The 14,142-nt window shown below is 55.7% G+C and overlaps 1 protein-coding gene across 1 annotated transcript; it reads left to right on the forward strand.

Annotated features, from left to right (window-relative positions):
* Positions 1–1,111: 1,111 nt before the first annotated feature.
* NACA (nascent polypeptide associated complex subunit alpha) lies at positions 1,112–13,710 on the forward strand. The gene is made up of 8 exons (XM_058822087.1): positions 1,112–1,152; positions 1,527–1,598; positions 10,170–10,255; positions 10,366–10,443; positions 11,307–11,453; positions 11,570–11,698; positions 13,371–13,493; positions 13,583–13,710. The coding sequence occupies exons 2-8, from the start codon at positions 1,529–1,531 to the stop codon at positions 13,595–13,597; spliced, it is 648 nt and encodes a 215-aa protein (XP_058678070.1). The 5' UTR covers positions 1,112–1,152; positions 1,527–1,528; the 3' UTR covers positions 13,598–13,710.
* The last annotated feature ends 432 nt before the right edge of the window (positions 13,711–14,142 follow it).

Here is a 14,142-nt window from a genome sequence, read left to right on the forward strand (position 1 = left end):
CTGGGCTGTGCTGAGGAGGGTGGGGGTCCCCTCAGTGTGGGGGGAGGTGGGGAGGGGGTCCCTGATGTGCAGTGTGGGGTCACTGCCCCCAACCCCCTGCCTGGACCCCCTGTCCTGACCCCAAAACCCTGCCTGGACCCTGTCCTGACCCTCTAATCCTGCCCTGACCCAATGTCCTGACCCCATAACCCTGTTTGGACCCCCTAATCTTGAGTGGACCCAGTTTTGACCCCCTAATGCTGTTCTGACCCCCTTCCCTCATGCCATAACCCTGCCTGGACCCCCTGTCTTGATCCCCTAACCCTGGCCTGACCCCCTAAACCTACCTGGACCTCCTAACCCTGCCCTGACACTGCTGGGACCCCCTGTGTGACCCCATAACCCTGCCTGGACCCCCTAATCTTGAATGGACCCTGTCTGGACCCCCTAAACCTGTCCTGACCCCCTAATCCTGAATGGACTCCCTGCCCTGACCCCCTAATCCCACCTGGACCCATAACCCTGCCTGGACCCCCTAAACCTGCTTGGACCCCCCTACCCTGACCCTATAACCCTGCCTGGACCCCCTAAGCCTGCCTGGACCACCTGTCCTGACCACATAACCCTGCCTGGACCCCATAACCGTGTCCTGACCCCCTAAACCTGTCCTGACCCTCTAATTCCACTGTGTGACGCCATAATCCTGCCTGGACCCCCTAAACCTGCTGGGACCCCCTACCCTGACCCCATAACCCGGCCCTGACCCCCTAAATCTGCCTGGACCCCTTGTCTGACCCCCTAAACCTGTCCTGACCCCCTGCCCTGACCACATAACCCTGTCAGGACCCCATAACCCCACCTGGATCCTGCCTGGACCCCCTAAACCTGCCTGAACCACCTGTCCTGACCGCATAACCCTGCCAGGACCCCCTAACCCAGCCCTGACCCTCTGATCCCACCTGGACCCCCCCAGAGGACCCCAACCCCTCCCGGGGTCTCCCCACCCTCACGGTGGGGCCCGAACAGATCCCGGAACTCCGCAGCGCGGCCGCGGGGACCGGACCGGACCGTTGTTCCCGGGGCTCTCCCCCTGCCCCGGAAGTCGCGCTCCCGGAAGTCGCGCTGCCCTCTCGGTCTCTTTCCGCCGCCATCTTGGGCCCCGCTCCCCGCACAGTGAGTCCCGCGCCGCCATCCGCCACCATCCACTGCCATCCGCCGCTCGGGGCGCCGCTCGCCGCTAGCGGGATGAGCGGGTGGCGGGGAGGAGCCGGTTGAGGCCATCGATGGGGTCGTGGGAGCGCCGGGCAGGGCAGAGGGGGCGGCGGGGAGGAGGCGGCCTAGGCCCGGCACCGAGACCGGCACCGGGACCCGGATCGGGATTGGGATCGGGCTCTGCCTGTGTGGCCGAGCTGTCTCGGTAGATTTTCCCGGTAGAGGGAAGCTCGCAGTGCCCGAACGGGGTGGGAAGGACGAGTTCCCGGTGGTGGCCCCGGGGCTGTACCGGAGCCCCGGCGAGCCCGGTCCTGTCGGTTTATCCATTCCCGTAGAAATGCCCGGCGAAGCCACAGAAACCGTCCCGGCCACGGAGCAGGAGCTGCCGCAGCCGCAGGCGGAGACAGGTGAGACCGGGGGGTGCCCCGGGGCGGTTTTGGGGGTTATTCCCGGGATCCCGGGGCCGTTTTAGGGCTGATTCCCGGGGCGGTTCTGGGGCTGATTCCCGGGATCCCGGGGCCGTTTTAGGGCTGATTCCCGGGGCGGTTCTGAGGCTGATTCCCGGGTTCCCGAGCCGGTTTTGAGGCTGATTCCCGGGGTGGTTTTGGGGCTGATTCCCGGGTTCCCGAGCCGGTTTTGAGGCTGATTCCCGGGGTGGTTTTGGGGCTGATTCCCGGGGATTCCCGGGCCGGTTTTGGGGGTGATTCCCGAGCCGGTTTTGGGAGTGATTCCTGGGATGGTTTTGGGGCTGATTCCCGGGATCTTGGGGCGGTTTTGGGGGCGATTCCCGGGATTCCTTCACCGGGCGGGGGAAGCTGCGCTTTCCCCGGTAGGCTCCACCGGGACCCGGTGGTCCCGGGGGTTGTGTGACCCCGGTTTGAGCCTTGTCACGTCCCCCGCGGGGGTTTTGGGGTGTCCGTGCCGTGGTATCGCTGTGAACAAAACAAACCGGGCCGGTTCTGTGCCGGAGCACGCGGGGAACGGAGCGGGGACTCCTCGTGTCCCAAAGTCCCGGGAGCGGCACCGGGGATGGTCCGAGCTCGGTTTGGGTGGGAGAGGAGAGCAGCGGCCGTGGCTGGGTCGGGGGGTTGCATTTGGGGTCTTGTCCTTTTGGATTTGGGGATTCTGTCCTGTGGGATTTAGGCTCCTGTCCCTCTGGATTTGGGGATTCGGTCCCATTGTATTTGGGGTCCTGTCCTGTGGGAGTTGGGGGTCCTGTCCCACCGGGTTTAAGAGCCTGTCCTGTTGGATTTGGGGATTCTGTCCCCCTGGATTTGGAAATTCTGTTCCATAGAATTTGGGGTCTTGCCCTGTTGGATTTGGGGATTCTGTCCCCCTTGATTTGGAGATTCTGCCCGGTTGGATTCGGGGTCTTTCATTGAATTTTGCAGATCTGTCCCTCTGGATTTGGGGGTCGTCCATTGAATTTTGGGGGTCTGTCCTGTTGGATTTGGGGGTTTGTCCTGTTAGATCTGGGGGCCTGTCCCATTGGATTTGGGGTTTCCTCACTGAATTTTGTGTATCTGTGCCTTGGGATTTGGAGTTTGTCCCTTTGGCTTTCGGGGTCTGCCCCATTGGATTTGAGGGTGTCACACTGAATTTTGAACATCTGTCTTGTCAGATTTGGGGGGTTCTCATAGGATTTGGTATCTGTCCCATTGTGGGACCACCACAGAGGTTTGGTGACAGAGAGGGGACACAAGGAGGGAGCTGAGTGATGGCTCTTGCTGTGACAGCTGCACTGAAAATTCCCAGGAGCTGCTGAGCTCCTTATCCCTCCTGGCATGGCTGGAATTCCTTTTTGGGGCCCCTCCTGTCATTTTCAGCTGACAGCTCCCAAAATTCTGCTGCTCCTGGGATTCCTCAGGCAGGATTTTGGGATTCCCAAATCCCTTTATTTGAGATTCCTTCCTTGGGATTCCTCAGGCAGGATTTTGGGATCCCCAGATCCCCTGATTTTGGGATTCCTTCCTTGGGATTCCTCCTTGGATTTTCATCTTTTTCCTTGGAAAAACTTTAGAGATGTGGGGCTGGTCCATGCTGTTCCCGAGGGATTCTGGGCAGAAATCTTTTGGCTTTGGGGAATCTTTTAGCTTGGGATGTTTGAGAAGGAACCAAGCAAAGGTGGGGTTGTGGGGGAGAAGCAGGAATGATTGTGTTCATCAGGAATGATTGTGTTCATCAGGAATGATTGTGTTCATCAGGAATGTGCTCAGAAGGAACAGGGAGAGCAGACAGGAATAAAAGATTGTTCTGGAAGAGGTGGCTCTGCACGTTCTGTGCCTTTGGGAGGCACCAGAACGTTCCTTGGAGCAGGAAATGTCCTGGCACTGCTGTCCAGCTCCAGGCTGCCCTGATTTGGGGTAAAAAAGGGGTAAAATGGGGCATTGGCAGCACCTTTCAGGACCCCATTCCTGGGGCAGGGACAGGGATGGCATTCCCTGCATGTGACACTGCAAGAGGTGACAGACCAGGACACGACTGTGACACTGATCCCAGGGTGGGACAGGGACACAGCACCTGGCAGGGACAGGATCCAGCATTTTAGGGGGGTCAGGGCAGGTTTAGGGGGTCCAGGCAGGGTTATGGGGTCAGGAAAGGGTCCAAGCAGGGGGACCCCCTCCTCCAGCTCCTCCCCATGGTGAGGGGACCCCCACCCTCCTCAGCACATCCCAGCACGTGGGTGACCAGAAATATTTAAAGGTTTTTGTGTGGAAAACAGTAAAAAAGGCACAGGGACACAGCAGGGGCAGGGACAGGATCCATGGCACAGGGCTGGGTACAGGGTGGCACAAGGACAGGATCCATGGCACAGGGCTGGCTCTGGGCTCTGTCACTGCCATGGGTGGCAGCAAGACCAGGACATGGCTGTGACACTGATCCCAGGGTGGGACAGGGACACAGCACCTGGCAGGGACAGGATCCATGGCACAGGGCTGGCTCTGGGCTGGGCACAGGGTGGCACAGGGACAGGATCCATGGCACAGGGACAGGATCCATGGCACAGGGACAGGATCCATGGCACAGGGCTGGTCCCAGGGTGGCACAGGGACAGGATCCATGGCACAGAGCTGGGCACAGGGTGGCACAGGGACAGGATCCATGGCACAGGGCTGGGCACAGGGTGGCACAGGGACAGGATCCATGGCACAGGGCTGGTCCCAGGGTGGCACAGGGACAGGATCCATGGCACAGGGACAGGATCCATGGCACAGGGCTGGCTCTGGGCTCTGCAGCTCCCCAGGGCGGCGCCGTGCCCGGGCTGGTTCTGCTGGTTGGACCAGCCCTGCCCTGCCCAGCTCTGCTGGGCTCTGCCCTCCCTTGGAGCTCCTCTGGCTGCTGGGAATCACTCTGGGAATGTCAGGGCCCTTCAGGAGCTGAGAGCTGAACCCTCTCATGGTCCCTTCACTAAATGGTGCCCTTTGATTGCTGTTGGCATTGGGAATTTCATTGGGAATTTTGTCAGGAATGTCAGGGCTCTCAGGACTGGGAGCTGAACCCTCTCATGGCCTAAACAGTGCCCCTTGATTTGCTGCTTGGCACTGGGAATTTCATTGGGAATTTCACTGGGAATGTCAGGGCTCTGCAGGCTCTCAGGAAATGGGAGCTGAACCCTCTCATGGCCTCTTCACTAAGTGGTGCCCCTTGATTGCTGGTTGGCACTGGGAATTTTGTTGGGAATTTAATTGGGAATGTCAGGGCTCTCTCCAGGCTCTCAGAACTGGGAGCTGAACCCTCTCATGGCCTAAACAGTGCCCCTTGATTGCTGCTGGCATTGGGAATTTCATTGGGAGTTCTGTCAGGAGTGTCAGGGCTCTCTCCAGGCTCTCAGCTCTGGTTCAGGAGCTGGAAGCTGAATCCTCTCCTGGCCTCTTCACTAAATGGTGCCCCTTGGTTGCTGATTAGGTTTGGGAATGTCAGGGCTCTGCAGGCCTTCAGGAGCTGGGAGCTGAATCCTTTTCATGGCCTCTTCACTAAATGGTGCCCTTTGATTGCTGCTGGCATTGGGAATTTCATTGGGAGTTTTGTCAGGAGTGTCAGGGCTCTCTCCAGGCTCAGCCCTGGCATGGCCTCATCACTAAACTGTGCCATTTGATTGCTGCTGGCATTGGGAATTTTGTTGGGAATGTCAGGAGTAATTCCACATGTTAGTGGAATGATATTATATTTATTTTGATATTTCATTTATTTCTATATTTATTTTTTGGGTTATATTTGACTTTCCCTTCCTGTTTTTTGGTGGGTTTTTATTCCCCCTGCAGCCCAAGGGGTGACCCCAGGCTGGTGAGCAGCTCCCAGGGAATTGGGGGGCTTGGCCCCACCACCCCCATGTCATTGTGCCTTCTCTGGTTGGAGGGAGGGGGCTCCCAGAGCACTCTCCACATGTCAGTGGAATTATATTTATTTATATATTTTATTTATTTCTATATTTATTTTTTGGGTTATATTTGACTTTGCCTTCCTCTTCTCAGGTGGGTCTTTGTGTCCCCAGGCTGGTGAGCAGCCCTGGGTGTCCTGACAGATTTCTGGGGCTCCTCAGGTGTTGTGACGCCCCTTTGGTAGGGCAGCGCTGGATTTCTGCATTTCTGGTGGTGCCTCCTGCCATTGAGGGCTCTCAGGAAATTCTGTTCTAGAAGGGGATGAACGTCCTGCTCCGTGCTGAGCCTGGCAGTGCCCGCTGGGCCAGGAGCCAGAGGAATGCCAGGCTGGCTGCATGCCCCCTCCTCCTGTCCCTGCTCTCATTTCTGCTCTCACTGTGTTTCTCTCCTTCAGCTCTTCTCCATGCTGCTCATTCCCCACCTCTGACTCCATCTCCATCTGCCCAGGCCCTGCAGGGCCCCCCAGGCCCTGTGTCACCCCCTGTGGTGCCAGCTGCTGCCATCCCCGTGTTCTCTGTGCCCCCCCAGCCCCCTGCCCCAGCTCTGCTGGGCACAGCCACCACTGCCCCTGCTGCAGCTCCTCAGGGCCCCGTGGTGTTTGCAGCCCCAGGGTCTCCAGGCTCTGCCCCAGTGTCCCCTGTGTCACCTGTGTCCCCTGTGTCACCTGGCCTGGCTGCTGCTGCTGCTGCAGTGACAGTGGCTCCCCCTGTCCCCACAGTGAGCCCCAGTGCTCTCCCAGCTGCTCTCAGCTCTGCCATGAAATCTGCTCCTACTTCAGCCTCTGGAGCAGCCCCAGCTCCTCTTCCTCCCCCTGCAGCCCCCCCTCTCCTGTCTCCCCCATCCCGTCCCCTTCTGGCATCTCCCCCAGCAGTGCCCCCCAGTTTGCTGCCAGCCCCCTCGGTGGCAGTGTCCCCCCAGAGCCCAGGGTCACCCCCACATCCCACAGTGCCCGTTTCTCCTGGAGTTCCTGCTGCTCCAGCCCTGGTCGGTGCCATCTCTCCCCCCGTGTTCCTGGCTGCCCCCAAAGCTCCTTTGTCACCTCCCATCCCTCTGCTGCCAGCTGGGATGTCCCCTGGGTCAGCCCCTGGCTCCCCAGTGCCACCATTGCTCCCAGTTGCTCCTTCTGCTGCCAAGGCCTCTCCCATGGCACCTCGAGCAGCTCCTGTGCCACCTGCCCTGTCCCCACCTGCTCTGGGAGCTGCCACCTCTGTCCCAGGGTCTCCAGCCAGCCCAGTGCTGCCAGCAGCAGCGCCTGCTGTCCCCTCTGTCCCTGTCACACCACCCATGGCAGCTCCAGCCATCCCTCCTGTGGCTAAAACATCTCCTGGTGCCCCTGTCACACCAGCCATGGTGGCTCCTGCAGCCAAAGCAGCTCCCCCAAGTCCAGTTGCTGTCCCCTCTGCCCCTGTGACACCGCCCGTGGTGGCTCCAGCTGCCCCTCCAGTGGCCAAAGCAGCTCCTCCAAGTCCAACTGCTGCCCCTTCTCCTCCTGTCACACCACCCCTGGCACCTTTGGCCACTCCTCCTGTGGCCAAAGCAGCTCCTGGGAGCCCAACCACTGCCCCAGCTGCCACCTCTGTCCCTGTCACAGCACCCCTGGCACCTCCAGCCACCCCTCCTGTGGCCAAACCATCTCCTGCTGTCCCTGTCACACCACCCATGGTGGCTCCAGCCACCCCTCCAGTGGCCAAACCAACTCCTGGGAGCCCAACCACTGCCCCAGCTGTCCCCTCTGTCCCTGTCACACCACCCTTGGCACCTCCAGCCACCCCTCCCTCAGCCAAAGATGCCACCAAGGGCTCTGTTGCTGCCTCAGCTGCTGCTCCAGCTCCTCCCAGCCCAGCTCCAGCCACCCCACCTGCAGCCAAAAGTGCTGCCAAGAGTCCTGGTGGTGTCACCCCATCCCCTGCCAGCCCATCCCCTGCCACCCCAGCTCCTGCAGCTCCTCCAGCTCCAGCTGCCAAAACACCTCCAAAGAGCCCTGCCAAAGCCACCCCCACTGAAGACAAAACACCCCCAAAAAGTCCTGTCAAAGCCACCCCAGCTCCACCAGCCTCTCCTGAGGCCAAGGCACCCCCAGAAAGCCCCACTGAGGACAAGGCACCCCCAAAGAGCCCTGTGAAAGCCACTCCTGCTCCAGCAGCCTCTCCTGAGGACAAAACACCCCCAAAGAGCCCTGGCAAAACCACCCCAGCCTCTCCTGAGGACAAGGCACCCCCAAAAAGCCCCACTGAGGCCAAGGCACCCCCAAAAAGCCCTGCCAAAGCCACCCCAGCTCCAGCTTCCCCTGGAGCATCCAAAAAACCTCCCAAGAGCAGCTCTGTCCCTGCCCCATCCTCTCCTGTGGCTCCAGCACCTTCAGCTGCTCCTGCTGAGGCCAAGGCACCCCCAAAGAGCCCCACTGAGGCCAAGGCACCCCCAAAAAGCCCTGCCAAGGCCACCTCACCTCCAGCAGCTTCTCCTGAGGACAAGGCACTCCCAAAAAGCCCCACTGAGGCCAAGGCACCCCCAAAAAGCCCTGCCAAAGGCACCCCAGCTTCTCCAGCCTCTCCTGAGGCCAAGACACCCCCAAAAAGCCCTGCCAAAGGCACCCCAGCTCCAGCGGCCCCTGCTGCAGCCAAAGGATCCCCAAAAAGCCCCGCTGAGGCCAAGGCACCCCCAAAAAGCCCTGGCAAAGGCACCCCAGCTCCAGCCACCCCCACTGAGGACAAGGCACCCCCAAAAAGCCCCGCAGAGGCCAAGGCACCCCCAAAGAGCCCTGCCAAAGCCACCCCAGCCTCTCCTGAGGACAAGGCACCCCCAAAAAGCCCTGTCAAAGCAACCCCAGCTCCATCTACCCCTGCTGAGGCAAAAGCACCCCCAAAAAGCCCCGCAGAGGCCAAGGCACCCCCAAAGAGCCCCACTGAGGCTAAGGCACCCCCAAAGAGCCCTGGTGAGACCAAGGCACCCCAGAAAAGCTCCACTGAGGCTAAAGCACCTCCAAAAGGCCCCACTGAGGCTAAGGCACCCCAGAAAAGCTCCACTGAGGCTAAAGCACCTCCAAAAGGCCCCACTGAGGCCAAGGCACCCCAAAAAAGCCCCACTGAGGTTAAGGCATCCCAAAAAAGCCCCACAGAGGCCAAGTCACCCCCAAAAAGCCCTGCCAAAGCCACTCCCCCTCCAACCAACCCCACTGCAGCCAAGGCACCCCCAAAAAGCCCCGCAGAGCCCAAGGCACCCCCAAAAAGCCCCTCCAAACCCACTCCAACCCCAGCAGCCCCCACCCCACCTCCTGCCCCAGCTCCTGGTGCCCCCCCAAAGCCCCCCAGTCCTGCCAGGAAGCAGCAGCAGCCCCCCAGCAATGCCAAGGTGGGCAAGCCCCCCTCGAAAGCCGCACCCGGTGACGATGACGAGGAGCTGCCACCTCTGCTCCCCCCAGAGCCACCCGTGCTGCTGGAGCTGTCCCCTGCCACGGGGGTGCTGGCACCACAGCCCGTCCTCAAGAATGACAAGGGTATCGTGTGTGCATGGAGTGTCACTGGGTGATGCCCACGGGGTACTAACGGCGGGCACACGGTGCCAGCGGTCACTAACGCGTGTCCTCGGGCACGGAGCACGGCGTGCTGGTTGTGGGGTTGTGGTTTTGCGGTTTGTTTGTGGCATGGGCACTGCAAAAATGAGATAATCTGAGCTGGCTTCGCACTGAGGAGATGCCACCTGCCTGGCACTGCTGTGTGTGGTGGCCTCATGGTGGCAAACTGGGATGTCCCCACGCTATGCCTGAAGTGTTGGCACACACACCTGGACACGTGCACAGAGGTTTGCCAAGGTTCCTGTGTGTGCCATGAGGACTGAATGCAGGTAATGGCTGCACAGGAGCATCAGGGTCACCTCCAGGTGTCCTCCAAGGTTGGGGACACCCAGCTGTGCTTCAGTAACTGGTGTGGTCAGTGCTGTGGGTCACAACTGCAGCTGGTGGCCCTCAGGTCACCTGAAGGGGGGTTTGGGGTTATCCCAGATCATCCTGGTGGCCCTGAGGAGGGTCTGGGGCTATCCCACATCATCCTGGTGGCCCTGAGGGGGGTTTGGAGTTATCCCAGATCATCCTGATGACCCTCAGGTCCCCTGAGGGGGGCTTGGAGTTATCCCACATCATCCTGAAGAGGGTTTGGGGTAATCCCAGATCATCCTGGTGGCCTTCAGGTCCCCTGAGGAGGGTTTGGGGTTATCCCAGATCATCCCTGTAGTGAAGCCATGGATGTGCAGCAACCTTGGGGGCTCTGAGTGGGGTCTTGGTGCTGTGGCTTTGAGGGGACTCAGGAGAGGCGCTGTCACACTAAACTGCCCACCTCACCACCCTGAAAGTGCCACCCATCTCCTCCTCATGCTGGTGCCACAGGCTGGAGCTCCCTCAGGATTCATTCCAGAGCTTCTGGGCACCTGTGGGGCTCTGCCATGCTGCTCCCACCATGGCCAGGCTGAGAACCCACTTGTGCCACCCTGCTGGTGGCATTCAGAGCGCACAGAACGCCATCTGTGCTCCATCCACCACCTCACTGGGCTGACTGGTGCCAAACTGGTGCCCTGGAGCTGGCTGAGGTGGGCTGTGTGTCTCTGCAGGGTCTGGCACAGAGTCTGACAGCGATGAATCCGTACCAGAGCTTGAAGAGCAGGACTCCACACAGGCCACGACGCAGCAGGCACAGGTAGGGAGGTGGCACAGAGTCCCTGTGGTGTCCCTGGTGGCACATGATGGATCAGAGTCCCTGTGGTGTCACCCCAGCATTGTCACTGATGGTTTTTCCCCTCCCTGCAGCTCGCGGCAGCAGCCGAAATAGACGAAGAACCCGTCAGCAAAGCAAAACAGAGCCGGAGCGAGAAGAAAGCTCGCAAGGTGAGGCCTCAGCTGTCCCTGGCTGTGGGAACTCAGCACATCACTCCTGATGTCCAAAGTTGCCGAGATAACCCCTGGGGGGGCTCGGAAATCCTGGAATGTTGCCAGAAGTGCTTGGTGGTTGGATTTTGACCTTGCACGGGATGTGCCACCTGTATGAGGACAAGAGAATCACTTGGGGATAAGTGGTGAAGGAGTTGATTATTCACAGGGTGAAAACACAGGTTTTGGGATTTTGGTACAGGGGGGTTTTTAGGAGACAAGATGGAGGAATTAGGGCGTGTCTTGTCCTTCTCTTCTTCTTGTCATCCATCTTTAGTGGTGATGCTGGCACTTTGGGATTGGTTCATATTAAATCTGCACTTGTTAATAAGGGTAAAAGGTACTGGAAGGTAAAGGTAAATATCTTATACATAGTTTTTAGTATAAAAATAGACGACTGCCCAGTGGGAGGTCAGTGTGCCCATGGCTGTCTTGCTGGGCAGACCTCTGTCAGGCTGGGAGACGACTTTGTAGATAAGAAATAATAAACAATATTGAAGAATGAAAAATCTGAGGAGTGCACTCGTCCTTTGGAGTACGGGCTGTCCCAAGGCCATCCTGTGCCTCACCGGGCAGAGACAACAGGCCGAGAACGGAGACCTGGTGAGCAACCCCAGGGCTCAAAATCACTGTGGGGACCTCACCAGTGCTGGATTGGGGTGTTCCCTCCAGCTGGCAGCTCTGGAGTGCTGCTCCATGGCAGTTCCCATGTGGATCCATGCAGCAGATGTTGGATCTGGAGTCTGGAGAGAGGATTGGGCACATCTGGGCTGGCTCCAGAGCTCTCCTCCCCTCGCTGACCTTTCCCTGGTGTTTTGCAGGCAATGTCCAAGCTGGGCCTTCGCCAGGTGACAGGAGTGACCAGAGTCACCATCCGGAAATCCAAGAACATCCTGTTTGTCATCACAAAGCCAGACGTGTACAAGAGCCCGGCGTCAGACACCTACATTGTCTTTGGAGAGGCCAAGGTGAGCCCACCCTGGTGCCACCGGGCAGGGTTCTCCTTCCTGCCACCTGCCAGGGAATGTGCTGGCACTGCCCAGCACTGGCATCACTTCTCCTTTTCTTCTCTTCCCTCCTGCAGATCGAAGACCTGTCCCAGCAGGCTCAGCTGGCAGCTGCTGAAAAGTTCAAAGTGCAAGGAGAACCCGTGTCCAACATCCAGGAAAACACACAGACCCCCACGGTGCAGGAGGAGAGCGAGGAAGAGGAGGTGAGGCCTTGCTCAGCCTCTCAGTGGGGTTATGTGATTGTGTTGACAGGGGTCTTGTGTTGAGGGGAGAGATGAGGATCTAACTCCATGTATTTTATAATATTTTACATATACATATATATATTTATAGTTATATTTATATTTAGACATATATATTTATATTTATATATTATTGTAATTATATATTCTATTTTATTATAATATTATAATAAGATATATAATATGACATATTATATTATATTATATTATATTATATTATATATCATATATCATACCATATCATATGACATGACATGACATGATATAATATAATATAATAAATATAATATAATATAATGTTATAACATTATTATGTTATGTTATGTTGTATTACGTTATGTTATATTATAATATATAATATGATATAATATAATATAGTAATATATTAATATATTGTGTATTATTATAATATACAGTGTTATATATAATATATAATACTATATATAATATATATTATATCGTATATATATTATAGTATATATATAATACTATATAATACTATATATATAATATATATAATGTTATATTTTTTGTAAATATATATTTATAATAGATATTTTATATTATGTATACTGTAATATATATTATAAAATATATATTATAAATATACATATAATATATTTACATATTATAATATATATTATAAAATATATATTTCCTACATCTAGAATATCTATAAAGATATATATAATGTGATATATATATCAAATGTAATATATATTATAAAATATATATTTTATAATATATATTACATTAAAACTATACTAAAAGAATAGAAGAAAGGATTTCATCATAAGACTGGCTAAGAATAGAATAGGAAAAAATTATAACAAAGGTCTGTGGCTCGGGCTCTCTGTCCAAGCCATCTGGGCTGGGATTGGCCATTAATTAGAAACATCTAACACAAACTAATTAAAGATCCACCTGTTGCATTCCACAGCAGCAGATAATCAATGTTTACATTTTGTTCCTGAGGCCTCTCAGCTTCTCAGGAGCAAAAATCCTAGGGAAAGGATTTTTCATGAAAAGATGTCTGCGACATGGTCAATCCACAAATTCCTCTCCTTCATCAAAGGGAGAGCACAAGGTCCTGCACTGGGGGTGTTAACAATGCAGGCCTGACCTCCTGGCTCCAATTCCAATCCCAACCCTGGAATGGCACCAACCCTGGGCTCTGTTTCTCCTTCAGTCCTGGAATGGCACCAATCCTGAGCTTTGTTTCTCCTTCAAACCTAAAGTGGCACCAATCCTGGGCTCTGTTTCTCCTTCAAACCTAAAATGGCACCAATCCTGAGCTCTGTTTCTCCTTCAAACCTAAAATGGCACCAATCCTGGGCTCTGTTTCTCCTTCAAACCTAAAATGGCACCAGTCCTGGGCTCTGTTTCTCCTTCAGTCCTGCAATGGCACCAATCCTGAGCTCTGTTTCTCCTTCAAACCTAAAATGGCACCAATCCTGGGCTCTGTTTCTCCTTCACACCATTCCTGAGCTGTGTTTCTCCTTCAAGCCTGCAATGGCTCCAGTCCTGGGCTCTGTTTCTCCTTCACACCAGTCCTGGTCTCTGTTTCTCCCTCACACCAACCCTGGGCTCTGTTTCTCCCTCACACCAACCCTGGGCCCTGTTTCTCTCTCAGGTTGATGAAACCGGCGTGGAGGTGAAGGACATCGAGCTGGTGATGTCTCAGGCAAACGTGTCGCGAGCCAAGGCCGTGCGAGCCCTCAAGAACAACAGTAACGACATTGTAAACGCGATAATGGTGAGTCTTGGGGGGCAGCAGCTTCTTGGGGGGTCCCTGGGTGCAGCTGCTGCCTCTGAGCTGCCTCCTGACTCCATTTCTCCCCACAGGAACTGACGATGTAGCCGCCGGAGGGAGGAGCCTTTTTTGGTGTTTCAGAGAAGAGTAAAATACAGCTAAATTTAAAATTTGTACTATTTCTATCGGTTAATAAAGTTGTGGTTTATTGTTGGTGAAATCTCTGCTCTGGGGTGCTTTGCTGCCTGGGGTTTGTGGCCTCAGGGTGGAGCCTTCCTCCACCCTGAGGAAGATGCTGGTGCTGATAACCCATCCTGGAACAGCACCTGCCATTCCCTCCTTTCCTTCCTGTCCCACAGCCTGGCTGGACACCAGCCCAGCTGCAGGGTCACCCCTTTATCCCCTCAGGGTCTCTTCAGGGGGGGCTCTCTCAGGGCTTTTTGGATCACTGAGACCCCAAGATTTAAAAATCTCTTTTCCCAGCCTGAGCGCTTGAGGAATGAGTTGGAGCTCTTAATTTCTCAGTCTCAAGGTTGTTTAAATGTGTTTTATCTATAAAAAATGTTCTCCTGCCCATCAGGTCCATCCAGCAGGACAATTCCAGGCACTCTGCCTGGCCCCAGGGTGGTGTTAGGTCTTTATACTAAAAATT

This window comes from Ammospiza caudacuta, chromosome 31 (genome assembly GCF_027887145.1).
Source record: "Ammospiza caudacuta isolate bAmmCau1 chromosome 31, bAmmCau1.pri, whole genome shotgun sequence".
Taxonomy (NCBI): domain Eukaryota; kingdom Metazoa; phylum Chordata; class Aves; order Passeriformes; family Passerellidae; genus Ammospiza; species Ammospiza caudacuta.

Excerpts from the sequence above, each read along its gene's own strand:
- NACA (XM_058822087.1), top strand. The coding sequence starts at position 1,529 with ATGCCCGGCGAAGCCACAGAAACCGTCCCGGCCACGGAGCAGGAGCTG. Across the intron at positions 1,599-10,169 it reads GCAGCCGCAGGCGGAGACAG|GGTCTGGCACAGAGTCTGAC; the intron begins GTGAGACCGGGG and ends GTGTCTCTGCAG. Across the intron at positions 11,699-13,370 it reads AGGAGAGCGAGGAAGAGGAG|GTTGATGAAACCGGCGTGGA; the intron begins GTGAGGCCTTGC and ends TTTCTCTCTCAG.